Genomic DNA, 21,185 nt, shown 5'->3' on the forward strand with positions numbered 1-21,185 from the left:
TTGTGGGCTGTCAGTAAATAGCTGCTGAATGAGTAATTGAGAGAAAAAGAGGGAGAGAGAGAGGGAGAATTCTACTGAGTGAATACAAAGGGAGGAGGAGAAACACAGCCCCCATCCCTGAGAAGCTAAGACAGAACATTGAGAAGGGTGATGTGCAGGAAACACAGCTGAAGGACGGACAGCATTAAAGCAAGAATGAATAGATCAGATCGAGACAATAAACAGATGTAGGTGGAGGGCCCTGAGCGCGTCGCTGACGGAACTCCAGGAAGCTGGCCCCACCTTGACCCCTCACCCTTCCAGCCGCTCAGAGCCAGCACGACCCCAGTGTGAGCAAAGATGGGCTCAGCATCGTTCCCCATCCGAGAGGCTGGACCTCTGGGAAGCCTGAAGGTCCACAGCTGGGTGGTGACAGACAGGACCCGCAAGCCGAGGCAGTCCCTGGGACGGTACAGTTGGGGGCCCGCTGCTGAGGCAGCCACTAGGATATGTTCCCGCTGCTGGGGCTCAGAGCTGGCAGGGCCCCCCAGGGTGCAGGCTGGGGCCTGGGGAATCTCCTCAGAAGGCTGCTGTTTGTTTAGTGGCTGGCATCCCTAGGGATCCTTAAATAGCGAGCTCAAGCCCGCAAGAGGGGCTGGCCTGGCTTCTTGGCTGCTGTTTTCCCGCATCGTAAAGGATTCTCTGCTTTAGGAGCAGTCCTTAAGTCTCTCCACCCTCCTCCCCTGAGCTCAGCAATGAAGGGCTTCTGATGACCTTGTAAGGGCACAGCTCTGACTTGTCCTCAGGAACACTGGGGCAGGCAGACCTGCTGGCTCCCGGGAGTTCCACTTTCAGTTGCCTCGGGACCTTTGCGCTGGTCTCTGCGTCCTTATTCCAAGGGGCGGGGGCGGACACTGCGTGGAGCCACCACCACTCATTAACCCTTCCTGAGCTCCGACCGGCAAGGTCTGGGGTGCTCTGCGTTCTGCAGAAGGCTGAACAGGCAGGAGGAAGGTGGTTGCCCAGATAGAAGAGAGAATGTGAGGTGGCTTCAGCTGGTGTTTCTGCACCCTGTGTTTATATGCCGAAGACAGACAGAAACCTGGGCAGGCTTTTCCCAAGAGTATACCCTAGAGACCAAGGTAAGCATATTCTAGAAAGATCAGAAAGGAAAGGAAAGTGAAGTTGCTCAGTCGTGTCCGACTCTTTGCGACCCCACAGACTGTAGCCTATCAGGCTCCTCCGTCCATGGGATTTTCCAGGCAAGAATGCTGGAGTGGATTGCCATTTCCTTCTCCAGGGGATCTTCCCGATCCAGAAATCGAACCTGGGTCTCCTGCATTGCAGGCAGACGCTTTACCATCTGAGCCACCAGGGAAGCCTCAAGAATGATCAGAGGAAGCCCAGAAAGAATGGACGGTGCAAAGCTGGTTCAAAGGCCTGAGCTACCCTGGAGGCACTGACTGGTCATATCCACTCCTTGGTGACCCCAAAGGGCACTCGGCAAACACCAGCCTCTACACGTCACCAGAAGGGCTCCTTACGATGTTCCAAGTTGTGTCTGAACTGAAGGGAGATACGAAAGGCACACAAATACAATGGAGAGAGGAAAAGGAAATACTTCTCATTATTCAGACAGTAAAGAAGCACCCTGGCCTGCACGAAGCATTCAGACAAGATTCCCTTTAATCTGAGCCTCGTAGAAACAAAGAGAATCGGGATGACTGGCTCCTTGAAACAGCTCGCTAGTGAGGAATCCTTCTGCTTGTAGGTATGTCCCTCGGGTTGAAAGGAGGGGGGAAAGTATTTCCTCTGAAAACAATGTCTTAGAAGTTAATTCCAGCTCTGCCTCTGGTTTATTATTAAGTAAGCCTTTTCATCTCTGTCCACTTAAGTTCTTTTAGGAGCAAGGAGAATGTAAATAAATAAAAAGGAGCTCTCGGTTTCAGATTCTCTGTTCATCCAACTTGGCTGGCGATGGTCCCTCTTGGTCTAGTGGGTCTTCAGGAAAAGGAACTGTGCAACCTTCCCTGGCGGTGTCTGTCAGGAAAGGGGCAGGGCTGGGCCCCGGGATGTGCAGCCCCTTTTACACGCTTACTGTCTCCCTGTTAGGGCTGCTCCCAGGGCGGGGAGTTTCTGGGAACTGCTCTGTCTGGCGGGCTCAGAGCCCCTGTGTTAAGCCAGCCTAGAGACAAGATGGACCTTCCTTTCCCTTCCCTACAAAACTGAGCCCGAGCAGCTGCAGGCTCTTGGCTCAGCCCTCGAGGGGGTGAGTGTTCCAGCTACACACGTTTTGAATCACTCACTCTGAGACGTTCCCCAAGGAGAGAAGACCATTAGGGTGACCCATCAGTGGAGCCCATGGAAAACCCAGCTGCCCACCCACTCCATCGGGGTACCCGCTGACTCTCTTCAAATCTTTCTGTGTCCCTGCCGAACCACCCACACCAGGAACCAAATCTGACACAAAAGGTTTTTGTACCCCAGTCCCTGGGTGGTTACGAGCCCATGACATCATAGAGGAAATCCAAGGTCAAGGGTCTTAGACACCAGATATGCCAAGCTTTCAGCAGAACGGCCCTGCTGTGCTCCGAAGCAGTCCTCTCGCTCACCCCATTCTAAAATGTTTGCTGAGGAGCTGACATTTTCCCTTTCCACACATTCCTTCTGGATGAACCCAAGAGAAAATCCTCTGTGAGTGTTCTCATCAAAAGCAAAAGAAAGCTAAGAACTTCTAAAAGTCTGGCTCGAGCCACGACAGAGAATTGTGCTCAACAGAGAAGTACCCTAGAACCCCCTAAGTTTCTGAGAGGTAATACCGGGAAGGGGAATACACCCATCGGCAACTGGACACAAGTGGGCCTTCTCCCTTCGCAGGTGGGTGGAGATAAGGGACCCAGGTGGGGACCAGAAAGAGATGTGTGACTGTCCTCCTGTGCAGTGCAGTCCCTCTTGTGGCCAGCAGGGGGAGCGCTCCATCCCCAGGACTGGCAATGGAGTCCCGCTCCTGGAAGGACAGACAAGAGTCAGTGATCCCATCAAAGTTTGCAATGTCAGGCCCTCCCTGCAACCTCAAACTACCTGTCTAAGCCGTCACTGAGAAGGATGGAGATGTCCAGCACCTCGGCGTCTCTCTGCACCCTCCAGACATCCACCCACGTCACCCTGCAGTCACCGTCACGGCTAAAACCAGGGCAGCCATGCTGAGCCAGCCAGTTGCTGCGGGGCCCTGGGCACCGATGACGCTTCAGTGGGAGTATTCCAAGACTGGCATTTCAAGGGCACAAGCATGCATTCCATAAAAGGCAGCGTAACCGTACTTGGACATGCTACAGGCCTTTCAATGGTTTGGAGTTTTTTGAAATCATATCCAGACTGACCCACCAAGTAATTTTTTTTAAATCCCATCTTTACCAGCAAGGCAATAAATTGAGTGAGAAAGACCATTTCTCCATAATATATTCGTGTCCATATCATTATGTGTTCCAGAAAAATCTAGCAACAGATTGGTTTCAGAGAAGAACCTCAAACATTAAAAAACATCACCCTAGTGATGACAAAGTAAGCACAGTCCAAGAGGTTATAAGGACTCATAAAGGAAAACACTGATTACACAAAGCCTGGTGCCCTGCTGTCGCCTGTGTCGTGACTCCCAAAGTGAAACACATTATATAATTAACATTAAAAATAAAAAGTGAAACCTGTAATACAAGAAACATAAAACGTCAAAAGGTGCCTATGTCCAATACAAGGAACTGGTTGAAAAAAAACAAAAACTATTTTTCTGCTGGCCAAAGTATTCTTTTTAGAGAAAGAGCAGAAATTCAGAAGCTTTCTTTGCATCATTGGAAAATTGGGGCTAGAAGTCATCAGATCTTCCAATATTTTAAAACAGTTTGCATGCACCCTTATGGAAGAAAGCGAAGAAGAACTAAAGAGCCTCTTGATGAAAGTGAAAGAGGAGAGTGAAAAAGCTGACTTAAAACTCAACATTCAAAAAACTAAGATCGTGGTATCCCGTCCCATCACTTCCTGGCAAATTGGGGAAACAATGGAAACCGTAACAGATTTTATTTTGGGGGGCTCCCAAATCACTGTAGATTGTGACTGCAGCCATGAAATTAAAAGACACTTGCTTCATGAAAGAAAAGTTATGACCAACCTAGACAGCATATTAAAAAGCAGAGACATTACTTTGCCAACAAAGGTCCATCTAGTCAAAGCTATGGTTTTTCCAGTAGTCATTTATGGACGTGAGAGTTGGACTATAAAGAAAGCTGAGTGCCAAAGAATTGATGCTTTTGAACTGTGGTGTTGAAGACTCTTGAGAGTCCCTTGGACTGCAAGGAGATCAAACCAGTCCATCCTAAAGGAAATCAGTCCTGAATATTCATTGGAAGGACTGATGCTGAAGCTGAAACTTCAATACTTTGGCTACCTGATGCGACAAACTGACTCCTTAGAGAAGACCCTAATGCTAGGAAAGATTGATGATGGGAGGAGAAGGGGAAGACAGAGGATGAGATGATTGGATTGCTGGATGTCCACCGACTCTATGGACATGAGTTTGAACAGGCTCTGGGAGTTGGTGATGGACAGGGAAGCCTGGCATGCAAAGAGTCAGACACAACTGAGCGACTGTGAAATGAACTGGGCATGTGTGTGTGTGCTAAGTTGCTTCAGTTGTGTCCAACTGTTTGTGATCCCATGGACTGTAACCTACCAGGCTCCTCTGTCCATGGGATTCTTCAGGCAAGAACACTGGAGTGTGTTGCCATTTCCTTCTCCAATGCAAGAAAGTGAAAAGTGAAAGTGAAGTCACTCAGTAGTGTCCGACTCTTAGTGACCCCATGGACTGCTGCCTACCAGGCTCCTCTGTCCATGGGATTTTCCAGGCAAGAGTACTGGAGTGGGGTGCCATTGCCTTCTCCGTTAGGACTGGTTCTAAAAGAGAATAATTTCTAACTAAATTCTGGCTAAATAAAAAAGTCTGAATATATTTAGATGTTACATTATCTTTTGCAATATAAACATAACTATACTTTATTAGTCTGTGTTTGGATTAATGTTATTCTAACTTGAGAAGCAAAGTCTCTCTCATATGAAGGCTCTGGTTATTGTTACAATCCATCACCAAATGTTTTGACTTTGCTCTGACAAATGTACCAAGTATTTACCTAATAATGTCATGGTACATGTTTGTAAAAAGTTCTTTGCCAACAATATTTCTTTGATTCTTTATCATGTATTAAGGACATCGATTTCTCTTGCTTGATGTAGAAATAACTCAAGACTTGAAAGAGATGATATTTTCCACTTCTCTTCACATGGGAGGTTTGCAGTTATCAGGATCTGCTCACAAGGCTGATGCCAAATCTCTTATTCTGGGAAAGAAATTAGTCTCACCACCTGCATCCAGGTGGTCATGGGCTACAGATAGTCATCCCCAGGTGCGGCTTCCTGCTCAAACAGTCAGTGGACAAGAGGATGCTGATCAAGACAAGGTTCCCCCAGGCCACGGACACTTGCAGCTGGCGTGCTTCGCCCGCGTGCTCACACGCTGCTGCCTGACAGCATGGAGCTTGGTCCCCAGTGCTGTCCAGGGTCTGAAATCTACATCGCCTAACTGCATGCCTGGATTCTGGAGCCCTGCCCGTTTCAGTCTACAGATTTTTGGGGTATCTGACTCTCTTACCGCCCCTCGCCCCATTCAACTTTCCCTTATATGTGAGTTCTCGTGACTCCTGTGTTCCTGGCAGAGATCCACCTAGGCTACTCATTGCAAACCCCCAGGGATGTGCCTTGACGAACATAAAGGACAAGACACAAAGATTTGGGGAGGCTCTGAACGAGCCACGGTCAGAGTGAAACAATGGAATGGTTACGGAAGAACAACACACGGCACTTCAGCATGGGAGGATCATACATACAGGGAAAGAGAGGGGCTTCCTTGGCGGTCTGGAGGCTAGGGGTCCACCTCTAACCTGCTTATTATAAAAATATTAAAAATATATTCTCCTGCTTTCACTGCAGGAGACACAGGTTCGTTCCCTACTAAGATCCCGCATGCTGAAGGGTGGCCAAAACAAGAATGTTCTCGGTCTCCCTTCTTGCCCCATCCATTGAATTAATTTTGGAAAGACTCACTCACTCTCCCCTCCCCTAGGAAGCCCTGGTTGCCCCTGCTCCACCCTGAGAAATCTGACCAGCACCCCGGTTACTCTGTGACCGGATCCTACATTCGCGTCTATCCCAGGGAGCACCTTGCATACAGTTTTCTCCATGACTTTTTCTTTTTCTCTGGACCGCTTGGGAAAAAAGGCTCTGTCTGTTCATCTTTGCATCCCCCCGCCTTGTACCTCTCCCACAGTACATAATCAACGTGATGTTCAACTTTGGAGAATTGAAGTCTGGAGTCAAAGCCAGGATGCCAGCCTGGGGGAGCGTGGGGTCCTAAGCAAGAGAGCGAGGTGGCTGTTACGTCAGGCCCAGGCAGCTCTTAGGAACTGCACCCTCTTTGCAGCTTCCAGCAGCCACCAAACAGATGCAATCCAACAATAACAACACTCGCAGGCACTCTGATAACCACTTCCACATTTCTCATCTCATTCAATCCTCTTTGACCGACAGAGGTTATCTCATTTTGACTTGTAGCATATACTTCTAGCCCTTTACAGAGAAAGTTGGCTGATGGCAATGCCCACTGGAGAAACTTACGGGCAAGGTCAGGACACCAGGAAGGGCAAGTAAGGCTCTTGGTTATGGGATGACCATGCTTCCTGATGCCGTCTGCCAGGCCTGCACTCTGAACAGACAATGCAAGAGAACTCAAAGCTCTGTATTGTTCCTTTTTCCTTCCCATGATAACCACACAGTACCTTCATTTAGAGATCCTCAAAACTCATTTTTATTTTTAATTGCGCTGGGTTCGCTGCTGTGCGTGGGCTTTCTCTAGTTGCAGGCAGAGGGGGCTACTCTCTACTTGAGATGCACAGGCTTCTCACTGCTATGGCTTCTCTTGTTGCAGAGCACAGGCTCTAGAGGTTGGCTCAATAGTTGTGGCTCATGGGCTTAGTTGCTCCACAAATGTGGGTTCTTCCCCGACCAGGGATTGAACCCACGTCCCCTACATTGGCAGGCAGATTCTTTACCACTGAGCCACCAGGGAAGTGCCCCTCAAAAGTTTTTAAACATGACCTAGTTTGGCTCAATCTTCACTGTTTCAACATTTTTAAAAAATGTGCTTAGTTGCTCAGTCTTGTCCAACTCTTTGTGATCCATGGACTGTAGCCTACCAGGCTCCTTTATCCATGGGGATTCTCCAAGTCAGAATACTGGAGTGGATAGCTGTTCCCTTCTCCAGGGGATCTTCCCAACCCAGGGATCGAACCCAGGTCTCCCGCATTGCAGGCAGATTCTTTACCAGCTGAGCCACGAGGGAAGCCCAAGAATATTGGAGTGGATAGCTGTTCCCTTCTCCAGGAGATCTTCCCAACCCAGGAATCGAACCAGGGTCTCCTACATTGCAGGTGGATTCTTTACCAGCTACCAGGGAAGCCCTTTTTAAAAATGGGTACCTCCAATTTTTTTAACATTTTCTTTATGATTTTGTTGAAGAGCAAATTTTTTTTTTTGGAAACAAGAAGTCCAAGTTTTCATGAGTGGCCCAGGGTAAAAATATTTTGCCCTTTATCCATCATTTATTTTCTCATTTTTCTGAGTTTGAGCCAGAAGACACCAGATTTCCCCGCTGCCTTCTGTCCATGGCCCCAAGGCCCAGACTTCTGTTTTGCAATATATTTCTAAGTCACATGCTTGCTGGAGGTACTGTTTGGACAAGGGCAGCTCAGGGGATGAGAATAAATAGTATTTATAAATTGAAACAGTATTTCTAGCCAGCACCAATTAGCCGTCACTATAGCCAGGAGTCCACCAGCCACGGCCTGGGGGCCAAATCCAGGCTGCTCTCTGTTTTTAATAAGTGTTGTTTTATGGGAACAGGACACACCCATGTCTTTGCACGTTGCAGCAGCTGCCTTTGTGCTACAACAGCAGGGTTGAGTCATCACGACAGGCTGCAAAGCTTAACATTCACTGACCTGTCATTTTTTAGAAAATGTTTGCTGACCCCTGTCCTGGAAAACTGGAAAGAGGGAAGCTGGACACTGTGTTAGGAACTGAAGCTATGCTTTCAGAGGCAGGAGGATCCAAATCTTATATTGTCCATTTTTCATCTGCAAGACAGCCACACAGTGCCTGCTCCTGAGACTCTACAAGTTTCTTAGACGAGATCTCCTCTGGCGCGTGTGCTTGCCTCCCTCCTTTGTGCCGCCCCGCCTGCATTTGTGCAGGGAGTTCTCTCTTCCAACCGTGTCACTGGCGGTGCGCAGCATTCAAGAGATCTCCTCACTTGGCATAAGAACAGGTACTAAAGGGACTTCCCTGGTGGTCCAGTGGCTACGACTCTGTGCTCCCAATGCAGGGGGCTCGAGTTTGATCCCTGGTCAGGGAACTAGACCCCACATGCCTCAACTAAGAGTTCGCATGCTGCAACTAAAGATCCCATGTGCCACAACTAAGATTCAGCACAGCCAAATCAACAAATAAAAGCAACAGGTACTATAAATAAAAGAATCAATAAGGACAGGGAACTACACTCAGTATTTTGTAATAACCTTAAAGGCAAAAGAATCTGAGGAAAAATAAATATATATGTGTATTTGTGCATGCACGTGTGCTCAGTAGCTCAGTCATGTCCAACTCTTTGCAACCCCATGGGTTGTAGTTCACCAGGCTCCTCTGTCCGTGGGATTCTCCAGGCAAGAATACTGGAGTGGGTTGCCATTCCCTTCTCCAGTGTATGTGTGGGTGTAACTGAATTACTTTGCTGTACACCTGAAACTAACACAACATTGCAAATGAACTATAATTTATAAAAAGAAGAAAGGAAGAGAACAGGTAAAGCTTAAAAGCTTGAGAGCTGGTCTGAGGTTATATCTGATGATGCAGTGAAGAATGTTTGGTGAAGAGCTTCAGAGTGGGGTGGACTGAGCTCGACTCCAAACTTTTCTACTTGAAACTTGATGTATTTTGGTGCACTATTATCACTGCAGATAGTGACTAGAGCCATGAAATTAAAAGACACTTACTTCTTGGAAGGAAAGTTATGACCAACCTAGACAGCATATTCAAAAGCAGAGACATTACTTTGCCAACAAAGGTCCGTCTAGTCAGGGCTATGGCTTTTCCTGTGGTCATGTATGGATGTGAGAGTTGGACTGTGAAGAAGACTGAGCGCCGAAGAATTGATGCTTTTGAACTGTGGTGTTGGAGAAGACTCTTGAGAGTCCCTTGGACTGCAAGGAGATCCAACCAGTCCATTCTGAAGGAGATCAGTCCTGGGATTTCTTTGGAGGGAATGATGCTGAAGCTGAAACTCCAGTACTTTGGCCACCTCATGTGAAGAGTTGACTCCTTGGAAAAGACTCTGATGCTGGGAGGGATTGGGGGCAGGAGGAGAAGGGGAAGGCAGAGGATGAGATGGCTGGATGGCATCACTGACTCGATGGATGTGAGTCTGAGTGAACTCCAGGAGTTTGTGATGGACAGGAAGGCTTGGAGTGCTGCAATTCATGGGGTCACAAAGAGTTGGACACGACTGAGTGACTGAACTGAACTGATTATCACCTTCCTGCCCCTCATCATCTCATCTATGAAGCAGGGATAACCATGACTATTCTGCTGGCTGGCAGCTGAAATGAACAGATTTGTATGCAAAATCCTTAGAGTGCTGGGTATGTGCTGGTCACTCAGGGGCTAAAGCTACTGTGCCTTTAAAAAGTTACAGTTCATAATTTATGGGCTCGTGGGTTTTTCGGCAAAAATCATTACCAGGTACAGTGCTAGGAGCTGGAAATGTGTACTTTAATGATCAAAACCAAGATGGTTCCCAAATTTATGGAGCTCATGGACTACTTGCCTGTAAGGTTACACATAAAATGTTCAAACAGCACTTGGAAGCCCAATTTTGCACAGAGAAGAAGAAAGTGAGGTTTTGGAGGGTGAAGTAAGCCCATGAAGGAAGTGCAAATGAAATTCAGATGCTGGTTCTCCAATCCACTAGCTCACATTTGCCCTCATTTTACTTTGAGAATCACAGATAAGAAACACTGTGCTTGTCCTGGGAGTTTGGGGTTGGTAGATGCAGACTATTACATTGAGAAGGGATAAACAACACGGTCCTACTGTGTAGCACAGGGAGCTGTCATCAATATCCTGTGATAAACCATGATGGAAAAGAGTATAAGAAACGTCTACATGTGTATAACTGAGTTGCTTTGCGGTAGAGCAGAGATTGGCACAACATTGTAAACCAACTATGCTTCAATAAAAAAAGAACCCCTATGCTTGTTCTTTACCCTCAAAACTGTTGACTACATTAAGCAGAAAAAGGATGACAAGCTTCCAAAGCCACACTGGAGTCGAGGATTGGCACAGAATGGCACCGATTACGGGAATAAACCTGGGAACAGGTCCGCAGAAAGTTGCATTGTGAAAGACATCTGGAAACTGATATATTAGCCACTGCTTGGTCACCAAGGTGGGTCCCTTAGCCAACGGCAAATGTGAGGGCAAAAGTGATAGAAATTATACTGAACGTCCCAAGTGCTCAGTTCCATCCGCCTCTTTGCAACCCTGTAGACTGTAGCCCACCAGGCTCCTCTGTCCATGGGATTTCCCAGGCAAGAATACTGGAGTGGGTTGTCATTTCCTACCCCAGGGGATCTTCCCAATCCAGCGATTGAAGCTGCATCTCTTGTGTCTCCTGTATTACAGGTGGATTCTTTACCTGCTGAGCCATTGGGGAAATTATATAGATTAGGGGAAAGAAAGGAAAGAATGTATAGACCTTGTCAATGGAAACTGTATTTAATAGACATCTATTAGCTGTAAGAAATTTCAATAACCTCAGATATGCAGATGATACCCCCCCTCCTCAATGGCAGAAAACAAAGAAGAAATAAAGTGCCTCTTGATAAATGTGAAAGAGGAGAGCGAAAAAGTTAGCTTAAAACTCAACATTCAAAAAACTAAGGTCATGGCATCCGGTTCCATCACTTCATGGCAAATAGATGGGGAAAAAAAGGAAACAGTGACAGATTTTATTTTCTTGGGCTGATGGTGACTAAAGCCATGAAATTAAGACACTTGTTCCTTGGAAGAAAACCTATGACAAACCTGGGCAGCGTATTAAAAAGCAGAGACATCACTTAAAGGTCCATCTAGTCAAAGCTATGGTTTTCCAGTACTCATGTATGGATGTGAGAGTTAGACCATAAAGAAGGCTGAGCGCCAAAAAATTGATGCTTTCAAATTGTAGCACTGGAGAAGACTCTTGAGAGTCCCTTGGACTCAAGATCAAACCAGTCAATCCTAAAGGAAATCAACCCTGAATATTCATTGGAAGGACTGATTCTGAAGGTGAAGTTTCAATACTTTGGTCACCTGATGCAAAGAACTGAGTCACTGGAAAAGACCCTGAGGCTGGGAAAGATTGAAGGCGGGAGGAGAAGGGGATGACAGGATGAGACGGTTGGATGGCATCACCCACTCGATGGACATGAGTTTGAGCAAGCTCTGGGAGTGGGTGATGGACAGGGAGGCCTGGTGTGCTGCAGCCCATGGGGTCACAGAGAGTCAGAAGTGACTGAGAGACTGAACAACAAGCCTTCAAACTCCCAAGCACACGTATGTTTGCTTGTGTCAGTGTCTTTAGCAGGCAACTAGAAAGAATCAAAAAAGATTTACCCTGCTCACCGTTTTTTTGTTTCTCTTCAGACCTCCTGTCTCACTAAGTTTTACAAACTCAAGCTGGGAGGCAGAAACCCTGCCTGACTCAGCAGAAGAGCACGTGGAGAGAACATGGAGCTGACCCCGGCATCGACGGCTGCAGTGTATGCTGAAGCTGCCCCCAGGCTGGTGAAGTCCTGGCTTCTAGGCTCACACTCCTACCAGGATCAGGACAGAACCGGAAGATGCCAAATGCACACAGCTTTGGTTGCTCCAGGTTACTGATAGACCCTTGAATAAGAACACATTTTCAGGGGACTTCCCAGATAGTCCAGTGGTAAAGAATCTGCCTTCCATTGTAGGGGACGCTGGTTCAATCCCTGTTCGGGGAACTAAGATCCCACATGCCATGGGGCAACTAACCAAGACCTGATGCAACCAAATAAATTTTTTTAAAAATTGAAAAAAAAAAAGAACACATTTTCAACTCAAATGATCCTTACAATTCCTTACAGATCAATTGTTCAAGTACTTACTCAGTAGCAACTATGTGCCTGAGATTGTGATAATTACAGTGAAACATCTCAGGCCCACCAAAGATGAAGGGAGCCAAGAACATTTGGATAAGAATGCAAGAAAGACGCTTCATGGTCTTCACAGCATTCAAGGGACCCATTCCAAATGTTTGGTGTTGCCAAGCCTGTAGACACATCACGAAAGCCCTTTGCTTGGGGCAAATTTTCCTCTTCCAGGGAATGTGATAGTGTGTACAGACTCCACTCAGAGCCAGCTAAGCTGCTCACTCAGGGCTGTGGCCTTAGAGAAGCTGAGAGCTGCTCAAAGACTCAATGGTTTTCAAAACCACTTAAGGTAGCCACAGGCTTTAGAAATTTCCTGGAGGCTTCTGACATGTGTTTGCTGGTCTAGGGTGGTTCTCCCTGGAAAGAGGCCATGCTGTGGTTTAAAAGCCAGCAAGAGTGCAGGCCAGATGCTCAGTGCCTCGCAAGGAATGGAGTTTCCTACCCCAGAATGAAGCCCCACTGCAGTGTTCTTGCCTGGAAAATGCCATGGACAGAGGAGCCTGGTAGGCTACAGTCCCCTGGGTCGCAGAGTCAGACACAGCTTAGTGACTAAACAACGACGAATCCAAGAACGAAGTGGGAGGGGAGGATAACAAACAGGGTGACATCTATCCTTGCTCTGCTCTTGGCAAGGAAATCCCTCCTCCTGAGATGCAGCCTCTGCCATGGAGTCTTGAAACATCAAGGCATTGACCTTGTAGGCACCTGCACGCCTTTGACTGCCCACGAGGATAGTGCTTCATCACTGTGTTACTCGCTCTGAGACTCCACAGTATCTTGGTTTGATTCATGGCCTTCAGGGTCAGACCTGGCTTAAAAGCCTGGACCTGCCATGTACTAGCTGTGTTATCTGCCCCTGCAAAGCCCCAGTCTCTCCATCAGTAAAATGGGGATGACAACCAAATTATTATAAAGATAAAACATCCCTTAATTCAACAATCCATGTAATACCCTTAGTGAAATGCCTCAGCATACTGAAGATGCTCTAGGGACTTCCCTGGTGGTTCAGTGGAGAAGCATCTGCCTGCCAGTGCAGGGGACACAGCTGTGGTCCCTGCTCCGGGAAGACAGAACATGCTGCAGAGCAATGAAGACCACGGGCCCCAACTGCTGAGCCTGTGCTCTGTAACAAGAGAAGCTGCTGCAATGAGAAGCCCACACACCACAACAAAGAGCAGCCTCCATCACCGCATCTAGAAAAAACCCGAGCATAGCAACGAAGACCCAGCACAGGCAAAAAAAAAAAAATAGGAGACGAAGGAGTTGGCAGGCTGACTACAAGAATGCAATGCTGAAGAATGACGAAAATCTGGCTTAGAGAGTATCCTCCACTAATGCCAGTTAGAAATTATACTTATCTATCCTTCAAAAAAAAAAAAAAAAGGGCTAAAGCAAATCCTTGCATCAGATTTTGGAATGTAGTTTTCACTATATTGCTGCTGCTAAGTCATTTCAGTCGTGCCTGACTCTATGCAGCCCCATAGATGGCAGCCCACCAGGCTCCTCCATCCCTGGGATTCTCCAGGCAAGAACACTGGAGTGGGGTGTCATTGCCTTCTTCATTCACTATATTGGGGTGGGGCAAAATCAGACATCATGGAAAAAAGATCAGTATGTTATAGTGGGAATTCCTTGGTGGTCCAGTGGTTAAGACTCTGGGCTTCCAATTCAGGGGACCCAGGTTCAATCTGCGTCTGGAGAACTAAGATCTGAACAACCATGCAGCACATTGAAACAAAGTACATATATACACATATATGACACGTTAAAAAATGTGTAAACTAAATATTTACATATAAATGGCCAAAGTAACTACAAACTGATAACTGAGAGAAAATATTTGCAAGGGTTTATGAACTAAGATCAAATTCAATTCTATGTAGAGGGGCACTTAAAGGGGAAAACAGGGGGGACAGAGGGTCTGTAGGAGGTATGAGATGCTGTTTTACTCATCAGACCACATATTTATTGTTAATTGATAAAAACGGATAATGAATTGAGAAAGAAAATCTAAGAGGCCTAATTTTTTGTTGACCATTGAGATATTTGTTGGTATGGCAACCTGCAGTGCTTTCTGTTTTCCACTCTGTAAGTTGGAAATATAAATGCAAATTTATGACATTTCTGATATCAGAGTAAGACAAGGCATAGCCTTTTCCTGTGGTTTGTGAAAAAAAATGTAAATGGCTGCATTCAGGTGATAACTTAATTTTTCAGCATAGACTACATGTCCCCTTAATGTCCCCCATCCCTAGAATGTTAAGATTCTTCCTAAGTACTGTGAGAATATGAGTCCTGAATTGTGCTGTGCTGTACTTAGTCACTCAGTCATGTCCAACTCTTTGTGACCCCATGGACTGTAGCCCGCCAGGCTCCTCTGTCCATGGGGATTCTCCAGGTAAGAATACTGGAGTGGGTTGTCATGCCCTCCTCCAGGGGATCTTCCCAACCCAGGGATCGAACCCAGGTCTTCCACATTGCAGGTGGATTCTTTTACTGTCTGAGCCATCAGGAAAGCCCAAGAATACTGGAATGGGTATACCGCCTATCCCTTCTCCAAGGGATCTTCTCGACCCAGGAATCAAACCAGGGTCTCCTGCATTGCAGGAGGATTCTTTACCAGCTAAGCTACCAGGGAGTCCTGAATTATTGAGACACAGGTCTTTGGTTCTAATCATAGGCCAAGCGGCTGCCAATGACTTTATTTTGTTATTCTCAATGGACACCATCACTGAACAGAATTATTCCATCCACAATGGTGCTATTCAGTGGCCTCCTCATTGTATTCTTATCTCACTCGCATTATCCCCCAGTTCCCTTTATTTCAAGGTGTTTCTGCAGCCCTCTGCTCTCCTAAAACCCCCATGCTGAAATGACAGTTCATGTCAGTGGCTTCCCTGAACCTGTTCAGGAATGTTCCCCACAGGCAGGGACAGATGAATGGTAAAGCAGACATTTCACGTCAGTTGAATCCTGTTCACCGAGAACATCGCTGTCCTGGACGAATGTGAAAGAGGAAAAAGAAGCCTGGACTCACCTGGCGGAGTTTGGTTCCCACCATGGAGGCACTGCTGTCAAGCACAAACACCACGTTCTTAGGTAAAGGCGGAAGGTCTTTGGGGGCAAAATAGTGCACAAAATAGCCGTCTAGAACCTAGTGGAGGAAAGAGAAAGCAAAACGGATAGTGCCCAGGTTAGGTAGCAAAACAAACCAAAATGGAGATTCCACGGAACGTCTAAAAGTCAAAGACAGCATGAAACAGAGTCTCGGGCCAGACGCCAGAGCAAAAGCATCCATGGTCCTGATTCCTCCAACTACTTGCTAATTTAATTTGGATAAGGGTAAAATCATTCCTTAAAAATATATCGATTACACTGACTCAACTTAAATCATTCATCTCTTCTTGACCCTTGTCACTCAAGAATCCTGCTTCCTGCATGATCTGTTTTTTTCCTAAGCATCTTTCATGTTCCGACATAAAGATTGCCTACATGCTGGATGCACGTTAATACATTTTGATAATCCTACCCTGTCTCTGGACAAATATGACTTACAGGAAATTGAGTCATGGGCCAGTTTCTCTAAATTAAAAAGACAGACTAAGTTCTAATTTCATCTAAAGCACCTCAGGGAAAATTAGGTTATGGGTTTCATTTGCCTCTAGATTACTGAAGCAGGAAATAGATATCCCCAGCCTCTAGCAAGGGAACATCCCTGGTGGACTCGGAGACACATTTGATGTTAAAACAGATTTCCTAAGAGTCGGTAGTTCTCACTCTCTCAGGTGAGTACTGAAATCCCTCATTCTGGGTCTAACTAAAAGTGTCATGGAACTAATGAGAAACAGCAACAACAAACCCATTACCTGGATGTCCCCAATGCTCTGTTCCCTATTGACATCATATCTAACGATGAAATCTCCCAAAATGCCATTCTGGGCGATCTTGGCTTGCTGGACCACACTAGGCTTAAAAACAACTTTGGCAAAAGTTTCATTTTGGTTGATAACAGTAGAAGGAGGTGGCCCAGAATCATCTGTAGGCAAGATAGAAACATAATGAATAACTGAACCTATAACTTTTTCTGAAAAGAAACAAGATCTATTTTGCATGGACACAGAAAGTTAGCCTTTATTTCAGGTCTGCATTTCAGATGAACTCCCAAAACTTTGTACTGATAATATATCTCAATGCATGAGATATGTTAGCTTGCATTTCATCTCTATGTCTTCTTCTAAATCCTTTCTTACAAGAATTTAAAAAACACACAAAAGGAGAGAAAATAGTAAAGTGAACTCTCATGGAACCATCATCCGACCCAACAATTATCAACATTTCACCAGTTTTATTTTATCTGTTTTTATGGATCCTCTCACCATTTGTTTTTAATCCTTTGGATGTGCCACATGGCATGTGGGATCTTAGTTCCCAGACCTGGGATCGAACCTGCGCCCCCTGTATTGGCAACACAGAGTCTTAAGTCAGTGGACTACCAGGGAAATCTCCCTCTCACCATTTTTTTGCTAGAATTTTAAAAACAAATATGAGGCATCATACTTCACCCATAAATGCTTCTTTGTGCGTGAGTGCATTTGTGAAGCACAAAAATACTTCAGCCGTGTCTGACTCTTTGTGACCCAATGGACTGTAGCCCACCAGGCTCCTCTGTCCATGGGATTCTCCAGGCAAGAATACTGGAGCGGGTTGCCATTTCCTCCTCCAGGGGGTCTTCCTGACCCAGCGACTGAACCCACATCTCTTAAGTCTCCTGCACTGGCAGATGGGTTCTTTACCAAGAGGGCCACCTGGGAAGCCCCAAATACTTCTTTATGTATCTCTACAAGAACTTTTTTCAGTGTAACCACAAAACTGGTATCAAATGTAACAAAGTTAATGCTTTGTGCTTTAACATCATCAGATACTCAGCTTGTATTTAAAGTTTCCTGATTCTCTGGAAAATGTCCTAGAATGGCAGCTTTGTTTGACTCAGGATCGTAAGAAAGTCCCTACATCACATTTGACTGATATTTCTGAAATCTCTCTTAATCCACAAATGTCCTCTCTCTACCCTTTTACTAGTGCTACACACACATCTTGTAAAACGCCGGTTCTGTCTTCCGTGGAGCTTCTCACGTTCTGTACGTCATGACGGTTTTTCTGTCCTGTCTTTTGGTCCCCTGCTCTCCTGGTCCCCAACTCTGGCTTGAATGTAGTGTCACAGGGAGCAGAAAACGTGCCAATGCCCAGGCCAAGAGCTCATTTAACTGTTCTGGGACACAGTCGGGGTGTCGGGTCTTTCCAATTCCCCCCGTGATCTAATGCTCAGTCAAGCTTGAGGCTCACAGCTCAGTCCCCTGCATCTCCTTGTGTTCGGAGGGTAGAGCTGGAGGCTGGTTAGATTCAGGTTCAGTGCTGTGGACAAGAACACTCCTGGTGACGCTGAGTCCTTACTTCTTTACCACATCAGGTAGTACGCAATATCGAGTTGTCTGCTTTTAGTTTCAGTAAGAGCGCTGGACGGTTCTGATCGCCCATGATGAAATTCCTCATCAGTCTTTCCCTTAACAGATTTATCAGTCACTGATGATGTTTGTTCAGTGTTTCATCAGAGTCGCAAAACGGCGGTTTCTGATTCTCTCATTCCTTCCATACGCAATTCTTCCATAAGGGGTGCTTTTCCTCCATCAATCATTTGGCGCTCATTACGTGCTGCTTGTCCAGAAGGTTTATGACTCTTTTAAAAAAACACTGCCCAAAGCCTTCCCCAGCACGAAACTTAGGATGTAAATTAAAATTCCAGAAAGAGGAAGAGATAAATGATTTTTTTCTGTGATTTAAGAAAAACGAGTGAGATGATATACTAAGTAAAGAACAATCTCGTTTTCCTCCTAACTTTCATTTCTTTCAGTAAGACACACTATGGAGAATTATTTCACAGACTACCCACCTTTGTAAATCCAATCAAAACTGTGTCTATATGTTGAGCAACTAGCTTTTGGAGATTTGCATGCATTATGAAGAATAGGAAAATGAGGAATTCCTAAACATCAGTATGTGGAGACTTTTAATCCAGATACTGAATCAAAGGCTGGCTTGAAATTGCTGCAAAGCATCAGATTCTCTTTTTAAGTCTATTCAAGTTGATACCATGGAGTAAGCTGACCAACAATTTTCCATCCTTAATTAGCAAAACAAAAAAGGAAATGAGGCATCATTTGCCCATGGTAATTTGTGTCTAAGAATAAACTTCCTTCTGCTAAGGACTTATTAGACAAAAGCCAAAGGAACTTTAAACATTTCCTTCACCAAAAGAGACAATTAATTTTAAGACACCATTTAGGTGTAACCTTACCAGGAACCACAAGGCAGAACTGATTCTTCTATTTTTAATACTTACCAAGGGCAGGAATTTCAGGACTGACCAGAGAGGTAGTAAACAGGGAAGTCTGTTCTTGCAGAAAGTCAGGTGTAGGTATGAGAATACTTCCAACAGAACTGCTCATGAGAAAAAGGTGCTGGGAAACTCTCCAGGGGACCATGAAGAGTACCAGCCTGTGTTCTCTGGAGTCGTCTCTCACGGATGATTACTGGTCAGGCACCAAGAGTGAGAGGTATGAAAATACCCTAGCTAAGCACTTGAGATCACAGGAGGGTCACACGGACCTGCACTTGATACCGGGTCCACCTGTTCTCTATGAGATTTGGGGCAGGTTACTGAGCCCTAGTTATCTCATCGGTACAATGGATTTGTGGTCTACCAAACTCACTCTTGACATGGTGGTGATGTGATGTACTTAGCACCATTCTGATTCATGGGGAACAGTCATGCTTGCTAACATTATCATCAACCAGAAACAGGTACAAAATCGAAGTGACAGTGAATAGATGTGAACAGGCATGAAATAATACATCGTGTCACACTTGGGACACTCTATGCAAGGAAGAGGAAAGGACAATTGCTACTGGCAACACGGTTGAATCAGAGTCATTTTGAGTGAAAACATAAGATACAGAAGAAAGTATTCACTATTCCCACTTACACGAAGCTCAGGAGCAGGCAAAACTCACAGTGGTCGAAAGAGCATACTGGGGCCCCTCTCCGCGGGTGGGAGCCTCACCAACCCCTCCCGCAGGGACCGTCGCAGCCGGCCAGCCCCTGCTTCTTGGTGACCCAAAGGCCGTGATCAAGAATGCTGACATGTCAGAGGAGATGCGACAGGACTCGGAGGACTTGCTACTCAGGCACTGGAGATATATAATATGCAGAAGGGCATCGCGGCCCATATCAAGAAGGAGTGTGGCAAGAAGCACACCCCCATCTGGTGCTGCATCATGTGGAGGAACGAGTTATGTGACACATGACACCGAACACTTCATCCACTTCTACCCGGGCCAAGTGGCCGTTCTGTTCAAATCTGGTTAAAAGCATGGACTGTACCACACACCCAGTGGTCCATCCAAAAACTGGGACTGCAGCCTCAACTCCAAATTCCAGAGACTGAAGTCTTCAGCCCTGCCTAAGGGAACCCCTCCATCTCTGACCCTTTATTGTGTTCTGTACCGGGCATTCTCTGTACTAGTGTGCTGGGATTATAAAGCAATGGGCAGAACAGCTTACATCTATTTCATGCCTGTCTGCCCCATGGTTTTTCTTTTCAAAATCCATTCCTTGAAAGAAATAAATCTGTTGGAGGAAAAAAAAAAGGAAGTGCATACTGGTTCCTTTGGGGAGGGTAAACACTGACTGGGAAAGAGGATAAGGGGACATTGTGGGGTGCTGAAAATACTCTACATATTGACTTGAAAGTAACTGCTGGGTGTGTGTGTGTGTGTGTATATATATATATATATATATACATATATGTATGTGTGTGTGTGTGTGTAAAACTTCCTTAAGCTACACACATAAGGTTTATACACTTTATTCTATGCATACCCCAATTTTTTAAAAAAATTTAAACTTGCTGAAAGTTGCATAGCACAAGAGACTGAATAGTAACTCCCAGGATGGAACATAGCATTATTTGTCAAGTGGACCTCTGCCTTAGGGTAAATCTTTTTGTGTGGCCGTTTATACACTCAGGGTAATACTTGGTGGCATTACACAGTGTACTAGCTGGCAGAACGAGAACCAGGGACAGAGGTACAGGGAAACATTTCCTCGTGCAGCGTCCCTAAGTGTGCATGCTCAGTTGTGTCCGACTTTGTGACCCCATGGACTGTAGCCACCAGGCTCCTCAGTCCATGGAATTTTCCAGGCAACTCACTGGAGTGAGTTGCCATTTTCTTCTCTGGGGAATTGGACTGAGTCCAATTCCAGTGAGTTGCTATTTTCTTCTCCGGGGAATCTTTCTGACGTAGGGATCTGAACCCAGGTCTCCTACACTGCAGGCAGTCTGCTGCTTGGCAGGCAGATTCTTTACCAACTGAGCCACCAGGGAAGCCCTCCGCATCCCTCAGCTCTAAGAAAGATGTCCTGTTGGCAGAGGCAGTTTCACAACTCGTCTCTCTAGCAGTGCTCCAGCAAACCCTAGATGAGTTCATCATCTGCCAGGTGATACAGACCAGCTCTACTGTGGTTTTGGACCAGCAGCCATCACCTGGGAACTTGCTAGAAATACAAGTTCTTGGGCTCGTCCCAGAAACCCTGCAGGTGGGACCCAGGGATCCATATTTTCACAAGGCTTCCCAGGTGATTCTGGCTCCTGCACAGACAGTGGTGGTATGCCTTTGTGAGCGGGCGGCACTAGATTCTCTCTAACCTTCAAAGTTGACACAAATGAGATTTTATTCTCTTTACACTGTGAAGGGGAACAAACCAATCAATTGTAAAGG

The 21,185-nt window shown here is 46.0% G+C and overlaps 1 protein-coding gene and 1 pseudogene across 1 annotated transcript in view; one reads left to right on the forward strand and one right to left on the reverse strand.

Moving 5' to 3' along the window:
* Positions 1-21,185, reverse strand: part of ITIH5 (inter-alpha-trypsin inhibitor heavy chain family member 5) — an 84,969-nt gene that overhangs the window by 23,618 nt on the left and 40,166 nt on the right. The window contains exons 6-7 of the mRNA XM_027560165.1: positions 16,217-16,386; positions 15,388-15,504 (exon numbers count right to left, since the gene is read on the reverse strand). Of these exons, the coding sequence (XP_027415966.1) occupies positions 15,388-15,504; positions 16,217-16,386 (287 nt within the window). The remainder of the gene's footprint in view (positions 1-15,387; positions 15,505-16,216; positions 16,387-21,185) is intronic.
* LOC113902849 lies at positions 18,888-20,163 on the forward strand (annotated as a pseudogene).

This window comes from Bos indicus x Bos taurus, chromosome 13 (genome assembly GCF_003369695.1).
Source record: "Bos indicus x Bos taurus breed Angus x Brahman F1 hybrid chromosome 13, Bos_hybrid_MaternalHap_v2.0, whole genome shotgun sequence".
Taxonomy (NCBI): domain Eukaryota; kingdom Metazoa; phylum Chordata; class Mammalia; order Artiodactyla; family Bovidae; genus Bos; species Bos indicus x Bos taurus.